At 45.9% G+C, this 16,002-nt stretch overlaps 3 protein-coding genes across 3 annotated transcripts; 1 reads left to right on the forward strand and 2 right to left on the reverse strand.

The window, feature by feature from the left end:
• Positions 1 to 7,927: 7,927 nt before the first annotated feature.
• On the reverse strand, positions 7,928 to 9,256 carry LOC112344403. Its single transcript, XM_024669059.1, has 6 exons — positions 9,196 to 9,256; positions 8,956 to 9,130; positions 8,758 to 8,868; positions 8,642 to 8,705; positions 8,315 to 8,464; positions 7,928 to 8,131 (listed from the first exon to the last, which is right to left on the reverse strand). Exons 1-6 carry the CDS (start codon positions 9,254 to 9,256, stop codon positions 7,928 to 7,930), a joined length of 765 nt encoding a protein of 254 aa, XP_024524827.1.
• Positions 9,257 to 9,288: 32 nt separating this feature from the next.
• LOC9654989 (trifunctional UDP-glucose 4,6-dehydratase/UDP-4-keto-6-deoxy-D-glucose 3,5-epimerase/UDP-4-keto-L-rhamnose-reductase RHM1) lies at positions 9,289 to 12,081 on the reverse strand. Its single transcript, XM_002964628.2, has 3 exons — positions 11,722 to 12,081; positions 9,930 to 11,515; positions 9,289 to 9,853 (listed from the first exon to the last, which is right to left on the reverse strand). Exons 2-3 carry the CDS (start codon positions 11,499 to 11,501, stop codon positions 9,395 to 9,397), a joined length of 2,031 nt encoding a protein of 676 aa, XP_002964674.1. The 5' UTR covers positions 11,502 to 11,515; positions 11,722 to 12,081; the 3' UTR covers positions 9,289 to 9,394.
• A 513-nt stretch (positions 12,082 to 12,594) lies between these two features.
• LOC9654991 (glycine--tRNA ligase, mitochondrial 1) lies at positions 12,595 to 15,416 on the forward strand. Its single transcript, XM_002964236.2, has 7 exons — positions 12,595 to 13,149; positions 13,217 to 13,599; positions 13,665 to 13,782; positions 13,830 to 14,249; positions 14,313 to 14,372; positions 14,425 to 14,505; positions 14,554 to 15,416. The coding sequence occupies exons 1-7, from the start codon at positions 12,682 to 12,684 to the stop codon at positions 15,196 to 15,198; spliced, it is 2,175 nt and encodes a 724-aa protein (XP_002964282.2). The 5' UTR covers positions 12,595 to 12,681; the 3' UTR covers positions 15,199 to 15,416.
• The last annotated feature ends 586 nt before the right edge of the window (positions 15,417 to 16,002 follow it).

Genomic DNA, 16,002 nt, shown 5'->3' on the forward strand with positions numbered 1-16,002 from the left:
AGCAATCAAATCGAAACTCACCCTTGGCGGCATCTTTCCTCCCTCGATTTCTTGATCATGCTAGATTTCTTGTGCGCTCAATCTCTCCTTCTCGCGCGCTCAATCTCTCCTGCTTGCGCACTCAATCTCTCCCGCTCGCGCGCTCAAACTCTCCCGCTCGCGCACTCAATCTCTCGATCTCTTGCGCGCTCAATCTCTCGATCTCTTGCGCGCTCAATCTCTCGATCTCTTGCACACTCAATCTCTCGATCTCTTGCACGCTCAATCGCTCGATCTCCTTCGCGCTCAATCGCTCGATCTCCTTCGCGCTCAATCCCTCGATCTCCTTCGCGCTCAATCTCTCGATCTCTCGTGCGCTCCACTCACGATGCGAACAGTAACCTAATCTTGGTGGCTACCCTAACCCTAATCCTGACGGCTGCCCTAACCCTAACCTATCTCTCATCCTGGCCGTTCATTCCGAATAACCTAAATCTCAACCATCACAATATCTTTGATCTTATTTTATCTTATCATTATTATTATATGTAAATTATGCTTCTTTATTTTGTATATTTTAATGATGGTATAACTAGCACCTATCAACATTTCTGTTATTAGAGATATGATATTATATTTTACAAATTATCTAGAAAGGATGCATTCTCATCACTATTTTGTACATATTTTGGAATCGTTACAAGAACTTCAAAGAGTATAAATAAGGCACGTTAAAATATGTTGTACTATATCCATCTATGAATGGATGAATCCGCATCCAGAAATTTATTTTGTACTGTATTAGATCCTAAACAATAGGCACGTGCTTTAAATGTCATTGAGCAGTGTTCACAATTATGGATAAAACTTGAGTTGTACTACGAATCAAATCTGTTATTGAAGAATAAGATTTGACAAGATTTATTATCATCTACCACTTAAAATTTGACAACTTGACATATCACACGTGCTGATAGTTAGATTGGATCTCTTGGTTTAACACGTTATAGCAGAATGTCATTACTGGTATCATTATTAACTATCAAACTTCACGTGCTGAAAATCTTTCCTTGGATCTATGTGTATACATGCATCAGACATCATAATAGATGACAGTAATATTAATACTGTCACACTTACACATGTTAAATTTGCTATAGAATTTAAATTCATTTTGTACGTTGTCTTCTTATTACTCTATTTAAATTTCAATTATGTTTCACTATAGATTTTTACAAGTAGCATAAAGAGAGAGAACTCCAAAACCTATTGAGAAGGATGGAGAGGTTTCTTCTTCATTTTCGAGATCACCCACCTCTTTCATTCTCTCAGAGTATTGTTTCTGAAAGTTTTTTATGTCGGCGTTTTGATCTTCGTCTTGGCTCTATTTCTTTAGAGGCTGTGATCCGCAACGACACCGGTATAGTTGCATACTCGGAGTTTCTTCTTTCTGGTGTGGGTGAGGGTGGACAACAATGGGATTTACAAAATTCCAAGTCGAAGGAGATTCGAGTGTTTGGATCTCCAGTCAAAATGCCAAAATGCGCTCCAGCGAAAGTGAATGTGAAGCAAGAGTCAGTCGTTATCCTCTCGTCCTCTTCTAGTTCAAGTGAAGATGTCATGCTAGTGTCGGCGCCAAATTCACTAGCTCCAGCTCCAACTTCAGCAATATTCAAAGCCGTTAGCAATGCTTTCCAATTTTCACGCATCTCAATCAACATGCACTTGTTTTTGTATAGGCTTGTGAGTGAGCTTCCATCCTCCTACAACGGCAACATTTTCTTCGAGCTACCACCTCTTGTCAGCAGCACAGGTTCCAAACGGAAGGGGATGGAAACCAAGCAGGATGTCCACAATTGGTGCAAGATCAAGACCACACACTTTCAACATTTTGAAGGCACAGTGTCTATAGTTCATTGTGGCGGGCATTTAGATTGTGTGGATGAAGCATGCAATCGAGACCGCTCTAGAAACTCTATATTTTTCGAAGGGTCTGCAGTCAATCCTCCAGCCTGTGACACCATTGCTGTTGGATTCAAATGTCGATTCTGCAAAAATGCTCCTCTATGTCGTGCTATCTGCGAGGCCAAGATGTACTACTTTCTTCCACGGGATGGAGTGGCTGGAAGAGCTGCAGTGCATGTTGGCACACATATGCATCCAATGCAGGAAGGGATACAAAGGAGTTCTCTCAACCGTTTCAAAGATGCTGTACAGGAAGAGACTATGAGAAACTCATCTGCAACTCCGAAGCATATTCAGAAGACCGTCCTCAAGGATTTTATCGCAAATACCTTACTCAATCCAGGTTGCCAAAAGACTCAACTAAACGAGGCTAGCTTGCGGGACTTACTACGAGGAGTACAACCTGCTACTAGCCTAAGGAGGTACATCCATTATTTTTCATACGTTATAATAATAATTTTTTCTTACATTATATTGTTTAGGATAAAATCTTGGATGTGTGAATCTCGAGAGGGGAAGTTGCAATCAAAAATTGACTCCATCCTTGAATTGAAACGGACCTGTCCATACGAGTTCATCCACAGAAGTTTGTTTCCAGACCAAGTTGTGAATGAGCAAGAGCGCCCCTTCGTCTTCAAAATGTCTACCATGGGCCCTGCCTCTGGTGTAGATCTTGTCTCCCGAATGGACATGTTTGGGTCCAGTGACCTTGCAAATGCATGGGTACATTTTGACCATATGGAGCGTGTATCCGGTTGGACAACCATGGGAGCTCATGTGTACGATCCAAGGTAATTTTTATTCTCATTATATTGAAATTGTTATAATATTTATGTTTTCATAGGCTACGTTGTAACTTAACAATTGCGACAGCAGAGTTTAAAGTACAAGACCAGACAGCACAGGAAATATTTTGGAAGTCCCTCTCTGATATTGTCCTAAAGCGGATTGGTAAGCCTGCAAACTTTCGTGGTTTCATGGCAGATGGGGCTGGTGCAAACTGGAATGGTATCCGAGCAGTTTTTGGGAATGGTCAACCATTGGAAGGTCGTGAGAGGACTTGTGAGTTCCATTGGGCTCAAAGCCTAAACCAGCACTACCACCTTATCAAGCCAGAGTTTCAATCAATATTTAAGGAGTTGTGCAAACAATGGCAGGTTGCACCTTCTGAAGAAGAGCATGAGGCAAAAGCAAACGAGATTCGAATGTGGTGGCGTGAAGATGGCCATACAGACGTAAGTTGCCTACCACAACTTGAGTCATGGTTAGGATGGTGGGAAGTTAGGATGTTCCAATGGGGACATCACTCTTTTCAGGTTGGTTTATATTTTTTCTTCTCCTTTTATTACCTTTTAATATTGCCTTTTCCATTAGGATCAACCACTTGAGGACCTCGCATACACCCCAACTGTGAATCTCTCCGAAAGTAAGCATTGGAGTTGGCGTTCCTCTGAGGCAGGGAAAGGGAAGATGAGTCTATACGAAGCCTGTCTATCAGATTTGATACGTGCTATAGAGCAATCTTCAAAAGCACTGGCATTCGAGGAAGGAAGATACATGGGAACAGGGCCTTCTGTTGAGATGTTACATGATAGGATGAAGAGAAAATTAACTCCACCCGCCCGAACAGTGGCAACTGCAGTTGAGGAAGTGGTCCATGGCACATCTATGGAGTACACTCCCCGAGCTTCTATTGGTGATATGAAGACTGTCCGCTCAAAGCGTCGTTTTTCCTTTGCTAGGGAAGATGTTGGTACGGACCTTGGAGCAAAAAGCTCCCACAGGCCTGATGTCGAGTACCATTCTGCTCCAAGACACCGCTCTCGGACTGAGCCACCTCAAGTGGCTGATGAAGAGAGTGCATCGCAACAGGTTGAAATTGCTTATCGTAACGTGGAGCCGAAGCAATGGGCAATCCGACGTGTGCCAGCAAAATCAAATGTAAGGTGTGTGGGGATGCTTCCGAGGGGCAAGTGTTGGGCTTGGATTCGTGGTGAAAAATCTGCTTCTGTTCCAGCCCCATGTTTCTATGGGGAACGAAAGCAAGCAGGATTTTCAAGATGGTGCTGGCTATATTGTTGCAACACCGACGCCAACCATACGAAGCGGCTTGAAGACACTATAGTGACTAAACCTGATGCAGTACCTAAAGAATGGCCAGTTGTTAATGGGGTCGCGCTCACCTCGGATGAGATTGAAAACCTTGAGAAATCTGGTTTTAATCTTGAGAGGAGAGTTGGAGACATGAGTGACAGGAGCAGGACTATTCCTACAGAGATGCACAGGAGGCCAGCACGAAAAGGTAAAGCAGTTAAATTTATTGGTACCGTCTCCAAGCAGAAGCAAGGTAAAATAAACTTGGCTCAAACACTTGAGTGTGAGATTCTCTCTACGAAGTACATCACTGCGCTTGCAAAGGAGTACATAGTCAAAACAGAAGGTGGAGAGTACACAATTGCCATTCACGACTTTCCTTCTTGCACATGTCTAGACTTTACGAAGCGCGAGGAACATGGGAAGGCATATGCTCCTTGCAAGCATATGTACTACATCTTCATCAACATCTTGCACCAGGATCCTAAAGTGGATATTCATATACACCAAGCAAGCCTTACTATTGCTGAGTTGCAGAAAACTTTTGGAGCTAATTAGATTTCTCCAACACTATCGATGTTTATTCTCTATCAATAAAACTTATTATACTTTATATAATTAATACAAATGTGCTTTTTCATTTCACTTTTCATTTTATATGCTTCCGAGTGTTCTTCTCGCAATACTGCCCATAGTACTCGTGTGTCTCCATTTCTGTCTTTACCATCTCAAAAAAGATTTCATGGTAGTCTTTCGGGTGCGTGATGTTACAGTGTGTCGCAAGAGCATATATACCATCATACTGATCATTGCCATTGTTTCCACCAGACGCTAGAAAACATATGGGGCACTTCTTGAAAGTGGCAGAACTGCACTTTTCTAAAACAAGTAAGAGGGCATTCTTTTTCACCCAATTTGTTGCACCCTCTGTCATTGCATTTATCTCCAACTCATGATCACTATCCTCACTATCCTCTCTTTCATTCTCTTGTGTGATTTGGTTATGCTGTGCAATGGGATAGTTATTGCATCTCCTAGCCCTTGAGCCCTGGGAAGAAAGATTGTGAGAGTTAAAATTACCAACACTAGAACCCATAGACATTTGTGGGTGTATTTCCCTTTTTTCGAATGAGAGTGTGAATGAAGATCTATAAATTCTAGACAGTATGCTACGACAAACCCCTCAAGAATGTATTCTACAAAGAACCAAGTCTTTCTTTTATATGCAATAAGCTTACATCAACGGTTATTTTTTTTCCTTTCAAACGGTTATATGGTTTCACATAGAATCTTATTTTAAATTTAATAATTTTTTAATTCTGACAAACCTAACATTTACTAGCCAGAAAGCATAGAGTACAAATTTAAAGAAGTGACAAGAATACTCTTTTTTCAAACATTTTATTTTATGTTCTAACAAATGTCCCTATCATTGCATGTAGTAAATATTTAAATTATTAGAACAAAATGTGTTCTTTAGAACATTTTTATCTATATAATATATAGAGAGTTATTAAATTATTAGGTTCGCCATAACCTTAAAATTTTAAAATTTATAATGTTTGTACTAAATTACAATTGAAAATTGAGCTCAACTCGTGAGCTCAACTCTTCAACTCGTGAGCTCAAGTATGGTCCGCGCCCATAAATAAAGAGGGACTTACTGGGGATGGTAGAAGGGACATTGGGGAAAGGTGTTCCTTATATCTCTGTGCATCTTAAGGGTGCCAAAGTCTGGTCAAGGGATGATCACTCATGGACGGATGGCCCAATCTTTGGGAGACAAAACTGTGATGTAAGTGGTGTTGGACCACTAGTGTGACAAAAGTGAATGGGCATGGCTTTAGTGTAATGAGCTGATATGTCAATGGTCCCTTTGGGTGTTAATCATGAGATCAGACACATGGAGCATTTGGACCAAGTGTAAAGGTTGAATAGCATAGATGCCATTCTCAAGGCTAGTAAGTCCCCAAATTCAAAATAAGATTTATGAAAGTTGTGAGTGAGACTCCTTTATGTGGTCAAAGATGTGGTTAAGTGACTAAAGTAGAATGGAAAATTTAATTGCTTACAATTTAGTATTGGAATTGTTCCTTAATTCGACTTTTATTGGTGATCAAGTATATCACCACTTGTTTTGGTATTAGAAGGTCCTAAATGTGGGCCTACCCTCAAGGAGTAACATGTCGAAAGGGCATGACTCCCCACCTTAGTTCATAAGTGAACATAGTGACAATATGGTGGGTAGAAAAGGGCTAATTTGGGAACAACTTTGGGATTTTAGCAAATTGGCAGATAAGGTTGTAATAAATAAATATAGTTGGGATCACGGGAATGATGGAAACTCCTAGACGATAAAGGAGTCATAAAGTTATCCTCATATGGTTAAGGATGGTTTTTAAGAATTTGAGGCTAAAATTAATGACCATGGGAGGTTAAATATGAATAAAGACATAAGTCTTTGAAATAGTAGTGAGGTTACCTCTAATAAATGCTGGAATAAACCCAAAAGAGTTGGGGGTGTACTTAGAGGATGAGTCGGTATTCTCATTATATAGACAGATAGTCTTAAGGGGCAAAGGTAACCCACAGGGAACGGAAAATAATTAAGTGTCAAAGTAATATTTACTGTAGATAGTCTTTGTAAGTAAAACATGAATACAAAAAGTTGTATTCCGGTGAATTGACACATAAAAAATAAGTATGAGGCTAAAACTTTATGGGTCATTGAATTAGAAAAGTTTAAAGAGCTAAATGACTCAAGTGGAATCAAGGAATGGTCTTAAAGGACTGATAGAAGCATTTGAACGAATGTGTGTTACATCCTATGAAGAACGGGAAAGATCATAAGATTAAGTATGAGAACAATGGGTATCTCATTAATGGTAGAATGTGCCATACTAAACTTTGGCATAGAGTTATGTATGAACACCATAGTGTAATACTAACTAATAGTTGGTATGAGAAATGATTGCTTTGGTCTTAGCAAAGACTTAAACATGAATGGAAAGTATTATGAAAGTAGGTTTGTGGAGGTGATGGGGTGAAGACCCCAAATGTCTCAAGAGATAAGGCCTTGAAGTCAAGTCGGTTGGTTCACGAGAACCTTTTGTTAAAGGAATCCCAATGGAAATGAGATTAGTATAGCCTAAACTAGAAGGCATGCAATTCAAGTGTGTGGACCTAAATAATGATAAAAGTGTGAAAGCATTAGCAATGAGTTCTAGGACTTGACGATTATGAGGCAATTAAATAAAATATATGGCATAATTTAGTAGATTGGTAGAAGTTAACTTCTTAAGACTTCTTATTAGGATAAAAAAGGTTAGATATATCCCGCAGGGGGGTAAATTATTTATGTTGAGATATAGTAAGTCAATGTTATAAAGAGAAATGTTCATTGTTAAAGAAGGCCATTATTATAACACTTAAACACTCTAAAACACCAAGAAGTGGTATTTGATATCATAAAGGCTTTAGATAAGGCCTAAGGGACTAAATCCCTAATGAATAATAGATAAAAGGTGCTATCTAGTATCCAAGGTTACGAAGGTAGGAAAAATCTATATATCTGAATTAAACAAAGCTAAAAAGGGATTTTGGCATAATTAGCAATAGGTATAAAGAGGCACATGCAAAATGACATTAATCCTAGTGTGTGGGATTACAAGGTGAGTAAACGAAGATTATGTCGACAAAAATGCAAAAAGGGAAAAATTGTCACAAGAATTGGGAAGATTTTTGTAGATCGGTTGTTGAAGATTGCACACTACATTCTAACTGTGGAAACAGTGAATGCGAAGCAAGGAGCAAAACTCTATTTTTATGAAGTCGTGGTCTTCCCAAGTAGATTAAAACATTTGAATATGAGAATGTGATTTATGCACCGCTATACTTTATCCCACGAATACTTTGACATCAAGAGGCTCTTGATTACATCCTTACACAAGATCTGAGTTCCATGAGGTACTGTGGGAGTGCACCTCTGCAGCTTTGCATACTGTGATAAAAGCTCAACCATATAGCTGTAGACGTGGTCCATTGTCAATTCCTGGGTTATAAAATCCTGCCCACGCCTGCCAATTGCTTCAGCCTAGAACACAATGGCATTGTCAAAACACAGTATCTCAAAAACTGTATTCTAGAACCTCAAGTGAATACCACTTGACTGCTTCACGTATCTCTTGACACATTGTATCTGGCTTTGAGCTTGAGTCAAGTTTGGTGTTAATCCCGCACTGAAAAACTCTCTGTTCAACATGGTAGAGCCACATGCCATCCGGTATTTCAGGCTCGCTGACCATGCGGCCCCTTCCACGTAAATGTTAAATATGGACAACAAAGTCAACATGGACACAAAAGTCAACGTGGTACCATTTACCTGTCTTTGCATTGCTGTGACAGCCTTGAGTCTTGAAATCCATTTCTGGATTCATGTACCCAGTCCTAGCTAGAAACCTTACAGCTTTATCAATCAGGCTGAACTTAGCTTACCTGGTCAAGGATTTCCGTTTCCGGAGATTGGGCACTGAAGAAGATGCCTCCACAGCTTTCGAGAGTTTCCCTTCCAAAATGCAGCCGGCTTTCTCTCGCTCCATTTCACCTCCCAAGAGCCAGGGACGATCGGCTGAGACTGTTCCTCCCACGGAGGGATATCCACCTCCGGCCTGCAAAGCTCACCCTGATAACTAGATATGCATGTTATATCATGATTCTCACCATCCCCAGAATGAGAGGTCAGGAAACGGTACGTCAAGTGTATCATTGGTTGTGCAATAGCTAAAAAATGGAGCTGGAGCTTGATCATCCTCATGATCCTGACCAAATTTTCTGGAAGGAGAGAACGAGTGTCGCGTGATCACTGGGCGGTCTTCTCAGTTGAGCACAAAATCAACACCGGGGACCTTTCGAGGGAACCTTTCAAGCAACAGCAAAAGCCCCCACGGTATGAAGATGTTACCGCTTTGCGGGCACTCCCTGTATACCTCTATGTAGAGATTTCCTCCAGAAATCACAACCGGCATTGAGCCTTTCTTCCTCGCGGCGCTCAGGCTCGATTCCGTGATCCCGCCATTTTTCCATGGCCTCGATGCTGTTGAAGTATTTCCGACGCCATTCCAGCGAGCGGTTTTGGAAACCCTTGTTGTCTAAGTTAACCTCTGGATCCTGCTCGGTGGAAATCGAGCACTGCCAGAGCGTGATCAGACCTTTTCTTCATTCCTGCATCATACGTTGTCCTTTAAAAGTTCGTAGGGTTCTAATGGTTGAATTTATTAAATGGAATTATACGTATGTATACTCTCTCTTCTCAATTGTAAGAAAAACAAAGGGGGTGAAAAAATGGTCGATGGTTCTCTCACTTCTTGTCCCCGTTGCTGCTGCTGTTTGGGACGAAGACGAGCTTGACGAGAGAGTCCTTGATGTGCATGAGCTGCGGGAACTCCTTCTCCATCTTCTTGGTGTCGAGCTCGTTGTTGCTGCGCGGCGCCACGATCACCTTGGCCTGCTCCTCCAGCGTGAAGTTGGACCACTTGAATCCCTGGTCGATGTACTCGCGGTACATCTCCAGGATCTCGTTGTGCGACACCGTGCCCGGGTTCGTGAAGTTCCAGATGCCCGTGCAGTTGCGCCGGGCCATCTCGATGCTCAGCGGCAGCAGCTCGTCCAGCACCGTCATGCTGTTGGGGATGTCTACCACTTTCTCGTACCGCGTGATCTTGGTGATGAAGTTGCGCGGGTTGCTCAAGTCGGACGAGATGGGCATCCTCACGCGCAGCGTGCATACGTTGTCGTAGCATTTCAGGAGCTCCTCCACCTTTAAAAGTTTCAGGAAAAGGAAAAGCAGGGAAGAGATGAGCGCCTAACAAAAGGAATGGAATAAAGCCACGTACCATTGCTTTAGTCTTTGAGTAGAAGGAGCCCGTAAAGTTGGGCTTGTCATCCTCCAGGAACCCGATGCCGCTGTTGATGGGGTGGCTGTCATCGTACTCGAAAATGCAGCCCGTCGCAAAGTTCATGAGCAGCAATCCGTGCTGCTTGCACACGTCGGCCAGGGTCAGTGTGCCGACAACGTTGGCTCTGATAGTCTCCACCTTGTGGCTCTCGCACCAGTCCACATTAGGCCGACCCGTCACACCTGCTGCGTTGAAAATGTGTGTAGGCTTCACTGTCAAGATGTCCGCCTCGAGCTGCAACCGATTCTCGAGCCTGCCGGATCCATACTCGTACGGGATCCCTTCTCTCTCGCAGATCTTTCCCAGGAGTCCACCAATCCAGCCTGTCCGCCCGTATATCAGTAGCTTCATCGCCGGCTTGAGAGGCGAGACCTTTTGTGGAACAATCATCCCGATGTTCCCCACCACAGGTCCGGTAGACTCCTCGTCCTCGTGGGACAGCTTCTCCCCGGTCATGGTGAGCATCCTGGGATGCGGGACCAGCGCGCCAGAAACGTCACCCCACCAGTTCGGGTGACTCGTGTACCACTGCATCGTCTTGAGCAGCCCCTCGTCCCAGGTGGTCCTCTCGCGCCACCCGAGGTCCTTGAGCTTCTTGTCGTCCAGGAAGTAGCGCTGGTCATTGAAGGGCCGGTTGTCCACGAACTGGATGCACACCTCCGGGTCCAGCTTGAAGAGCTTGCAGATGTCCTTGGCAACGTCCAGCACCCGCCGCTCCTTCTTCGTCCCAATGTTGTATACGTGACCAACCTCTCCCTTGTGAAGCACCACCTCAAAGGCCTCGGCCACGTCCTCAGCATAGAGATAGCTGCGAACGTTGCTCCCGTCGCCGTGGATGGGAAGCGGCCGGCCTTGCATCGCCAGGAGGATGAACTTTGGAATGAGCTTCTCCGGGAACTGGTTGGGGCCATAGACGTTGTTCCCCCGTGTGGTGATGAAGGGGAGGCCGTAAGATCTGCCGTAAGCCATGACAAGCATCTCGGCTCCAGCCTTGGTCGCCGAGTAAGGATTCGTGGGCAGCAGCTGTGACGCCTCGTGGTTTCCCACAATGGCGTCGGCCTCGGTCTCGCCATACACCTCGTCCGTGCTCACGTGAATGAAGCGGCGGATGGTGCCGGCAACCTTGCACGCTTCGAGCAGGACGTGAGTGCCGTAGATGTTGTTCTTAGTGAACTCGAGGCTGTTGCCGAACGAGTTGTCGACGTGGGTCTGCGCCGCGAAGTGCATGATGGTGTCGATCCCCTCTGTGATCAGCAGGTAGTTCACGAGATCCGCGCTCGCGATGTCGCCCTTGACGAACTTGAAGTTGGCGCTCTCCTTGGACTGGTAAAGGTTCTTGAGGTTGGAGCAGTAGTCAAGCTTGTCCAGAACCACAATCTTGTAGCCCGGGTAGCTCCGGACCAGCCTGTTGGCGACGTGAGAAGCGATGAAGCCCGCGGCGCCGGTGATGAGGATGTTGCGCGGCGTGTAGTGGGAGTCGCCATTGCACCGATCCGCGCCGGCCGTCATGGCTGTGGGGAGATCTGGACGAAATATCAGATTTTCTCAGCTCCAGGCATGAAATTTCGACAAAGCAGCGACGAGGAAGAGACGAGCTGGCTGCCAGCGGTCAGGAAAGAGCGCAGAGGGAGAGAGATTCAAGCAATCAGAAGATATTTCGAGAGAGAGAGAGCACACAAATCCACCACGATAACCTGGAGATCGGAAAGAGAAAAGGGAGATTACGTACCTAAGCTGAGGACCAGCGATCGATCGATCGGGAGGCGGGAGCTGCGCCTTGATCTGGAGCTCGCGTAAGAGATCACGCCAATGCCGTCCACAATGCGATCGCCATAGCCGGAGTGAGAGAGAGGAGACCGAGAACAAATTAGGGCGGGTAAGAGCTTATGTGAAGTCCGACGACGTTATAGCCGAGCGACGCATATTCCTTTCTTGGCATGCACAGAGCTAGAAAATGTGTCGACGGAATCTTCCGTTTCCAGATAGACGGCGAGATCTGCCGTTCAAAGATAACTGCCCGCCAAAGACCCGGGTTCGAAAACTGGGAGAAACGCTTTCTTGTCCCTTTGTCTCTCTTTTTTCTCCTCTTCTTCATCCTGGCAAGAGCGCCACGGCAGTTCCATCCACCACGATCGCGTCTGGCGTAGTACATTTGAAGCAAGATGTCGCGAAAGTCACCCTGGAAGATCGTGAAATCACGCGGATTCGATGGATCTAAGACTTTGTCGGTTGGAGCATCTTACTTGTAGTGTCGCTTGATCCTCACGCAATCCAGGACAGTGACTTGCGCCACAAGATCGTCTCCTGCGAATGCCGGCTGCTGGAACTTGAGCGTCTGGGAGACGTAGATCGCGCCTGGCTGGATTCACACAGAGTTCAAGGAGAATTCCAGAGATTCGAGAGAAATCCTTACGAAATTGGAGCCGATGATCGCTGGGAAGAGCCCCGCGGTGAGCATCCCATGGACGACGCAGCCGCCAGCGAAGCCGGCGGCCTGGGCGGACGATCGCTGCGTGTGGATGGGATTGCTATCGCCAGAGAGGCCGGAATATTGCGCTAGATCATCCTGGCTAAACGCGCGAGTGGCAGTAAACCTGGCCCCAGATTTGAGGGTTTCTCTGTCCGCGCTTATCGCGTCCTCCGGGCCGGCATTGCCAGTGGCGAGGCGGCGCGCGCGGTGGAGGAGGCGATGATTCTCCTGGCAAGAATTCGTCCTCCTCCACGCTTGCTTCAGCAGCATCGAAGAAATCTCTCGGCAAAAGCCCTAGCCAACGCAAACTTAGGGTTTAAGCGGGATGTAGATTTGGTCGAGCAGCAAGCGCTCGTCAATCGGCAGGGCGATCTCGTCCGGGCGCTCAAGGCGAGGAAGGCGCCAAAAGAGGAGATCGATGCCGCCGTCACGCTGCTCAAGGATCTCAAATTCAAGCTCCAGGAATTCGAGGCCGCGTCACCGAAAGAGGAAGCGAGCCAGGATGAGTCGAGCGGCACCTCCTCCCAGGCAAGTGGCAAGAGATTTCGCGAGGCTGTCACGAATGCGCTGGAGAGGAGGATGTTTTTCACGAATTCTTTCGGGATTTACGGTGGTGTTGCCGGATTGTTCGACTACGGTCCTCCCGGCTGCGCTGTGAAGGCCAACGTTTTGAGCTTCTGGCGCCAGGTATGTTCTTCCAGAAGGAAAAATCTTTTTTTCTCACATTCTTGGTTTTTTTCTTCTTGTTTCTCAGCATTTCGTCGTGAACGATGATCTTCTTGAAGTAGACTGCCCCTGCCTGACCCCTGAGGCTGTTCTACGGGCCTCTGGCCACGTTGAGAAGTTTACGGACTTGATGGTCAGGGACGTCAAGGAGGGGCACTGCTTTAGAGCCGATCATGTCCTCAAGGATTTCGTCAAGGATGCTCTGGAAAAGGATCCTCGCATGCCAGCGGCGAAGCGGGACGACTATACGCGAACTCTCGCGTCTCTGGACGACTTTAGTGTCGAGGAGCTTGGTGCGAAGATTAAAGAGTATGGCATCCGGGCTCCAGACACAAAGAATGACTTGTCCGATCCGTTTCCTTTCAACTTAATGTTTGGTACACCGATTGGTCCCACTGGACTTCTTCAAGGGTAAGCGTTTCGCTTTTCTTCTTGCTTCCTTTTTTAATGAACTTAGATTATTCTTCCTATTCCAGGTACTTGAGGCCGGAGACTGCTCAGGGAATTTTCGTCAACTTCAACGAGCTTTTGTATTATAATGGTGGCAAGCTTCCTTTTGGCGCAGCTCAAATTGGCCAGGCATTTCGAAATGAGGTACGGAACTTTTAGCTTTACGTGTGAGCTGAGGCATGATACTGTAGATTGCTCCTCGGCAAGGCTTGCTACGGGTTCGCGAGTTCACTCTCGCAGAGATAGAGTTTTTCGTGGATCCCGCGGACAAGTCACATCCAAAGTTCGCAAGCGTTGCAGACCTTGAGTTTTTCCTCTATCCAAGAGCAGAGCAAATGAGCTTGAAGGATCCAGTCAAGGTGCGCCTCGGGCACGCCGTGGCACAGAAAGTTATCAACAATGAGACGCTGGGCTACTACATTGGACGAACATACTTGTTCTTGACTGCTCTGGGCATCAACAAGAACCGGCTTCGGTTTAGGCAGCACCTTGCCAACGAGATGGCGCACTATGCCGCGGATTGCTGGGACGCTGAGATTGAGTGCTCTTACGGATGGATAGAATGTGTCGGTCTTGCGGATAGATCTGCTTACGACTTGAAAGCGCACTCGGTAAGCTGTTCTCCCTTTTATTCCTCTTAGTTGTCGTCTTTATTTCTTTCTGTGTCTGTGCAGACAGCTAGCAAAAGCAACCTCGTGGCTTCACGGGATTTACCCGAGCCTGTTGTCGTAGAGGTACGACTGATAGAGGAAACTGAGTGTATCAACTTCACATGTTTGTTTCCAGGAGTTTGCCGCTGTTCCAAACAGGAAGGAGATTGGTGTTGCTTTCAAGGCAAACCAGAAGCTGGTGCTGGAAGCATTACAGGTATACTATTGTTTAAGTTTTCTTTACTTGAGCTGGCCATTCCTCTAGGAACTTAACAATGAAGAGGCTCTGGAGATGCAAAAGAAATTGGAATCCGATGGCGAGGCACCACTTCACATTTGCAATGCCGACAAGACGTTCACCATCAAGAAAGGGATGGTTACTTTTAACAAACAGGTGACGAAGAAGAGCAAAGAGAAGTTCACGCCGTCTGTGATCGAGCCTTCCTTCGGCATTGGCCGCATCATCTACTGCCTCTTCGAGCACTGCTTCGACACGCGTGGCGGAGTCGACGGCCAGCTCAACGTCTTCCGTTTCCCTCCGCTGGTCGCCCCCGTCAAGTGCACGGTCTTTCCGCTGGTGCAAAACCCGAAGCTCGACGGGATCGCTCGGGCCATCTCTGCAAAGCTCAGAGAAGCGGGGATCGGAAACAAGATCGACACCACCGGCAGGTCCATTGGCAGAAGATATGCTAGAACGGACGAGATCGGCGTCCCGTTTGCGATCACAGTGGACTCCGAGGATGGGGTGACGGTGAGGGACAGGGACTCCAAGGATCAGATACGAGTTCCACTCGAGGAAGTCGTTGATCTCATCGCGGACATGTCGGCTGGAAAAAGGAGCTGGAAAGAAGTCCAGGGAGTTTATCCGGCTCACGTGGCCGCCAAGGCCTCGGATGAAACCGACGAGTAAAAAGAATTAAAGAGAGCGTGAATGCAATGCCACAGAAGGTCGATCTTCCGATGCTTAGAAAGATCCGCAATTGTTTATAGATGATCCTGAGGATGGAAGCGCTCCTACAAAAAGTTCCCCGGGCTGTATGTGGACTCGAGGGACTCGTTCCAAGGATGAGTTTTCATGCAAGCCATGCTCTTCCTCAAACATCTTCAAAGTGATGTTTTCTTTTTCTACTCTTTGGGACTTGGATCAACACCCGACCTCCAAGCTGTGACTTTGAGTTGGGGCGGAGCGCAGCAACAACGAGCTCGACACCTGGAGGAGGAGTTCCCGCAGCTCATGTATATCAAGGTCAAGCTCGTCTTCGTCTGCAGCGTGAAAAATAACATTTCACCCCTTTTTTCTACAATTGAGAATGTCTTCCATTTTCATTAAGTCAGCCTACATGGTTCAGAGTCTTTGACTCTTTCCAGATGTTTGCTAGAATAGTCTGCAACGTATTGGATTGCTCTTTTACAGAAAAGCTGACCTCCCTTGGGTATTTTTGGCGTGTATTTCTGCAGTTTCGAATACTCCAGTAGAAGGTGAAACATGTAGTTGTATACTTGATCTATGTTTACTTGCTCCCGTATGAAATCCTGTCCAGTTCTCCCAATATTCTGGGCCTGGAAAAATCCCGAATGAAGGCAATGCCAAAAGCTTCTCATGTTGAGATACCTGCTGGGCATGGGAGTTTCCCCACCCTACCGCATTTTTTAGAGATTGGCACATGTCCTCCTCCTTTGAAGATATTGGCAGAAAGTGGATGTTTGGGAGCAA

This window comes from Selaginella moellendorffii, unplaced genomic scaffold (genome assembly GCF_000143415.4).
Source record: "Selaginella moellendorffii unplaced genomic scaffold, v1.0 SELMOscaffold_4, whole genome shotgun sequence".
NCBI classification, from domain to species: Eukaryota; Viridiplantae; Streptophyta; class Lycopodiopsida; order Selaginellales; family Selaginellaceae; genus Selaginella; species Selaginella moellendorffii.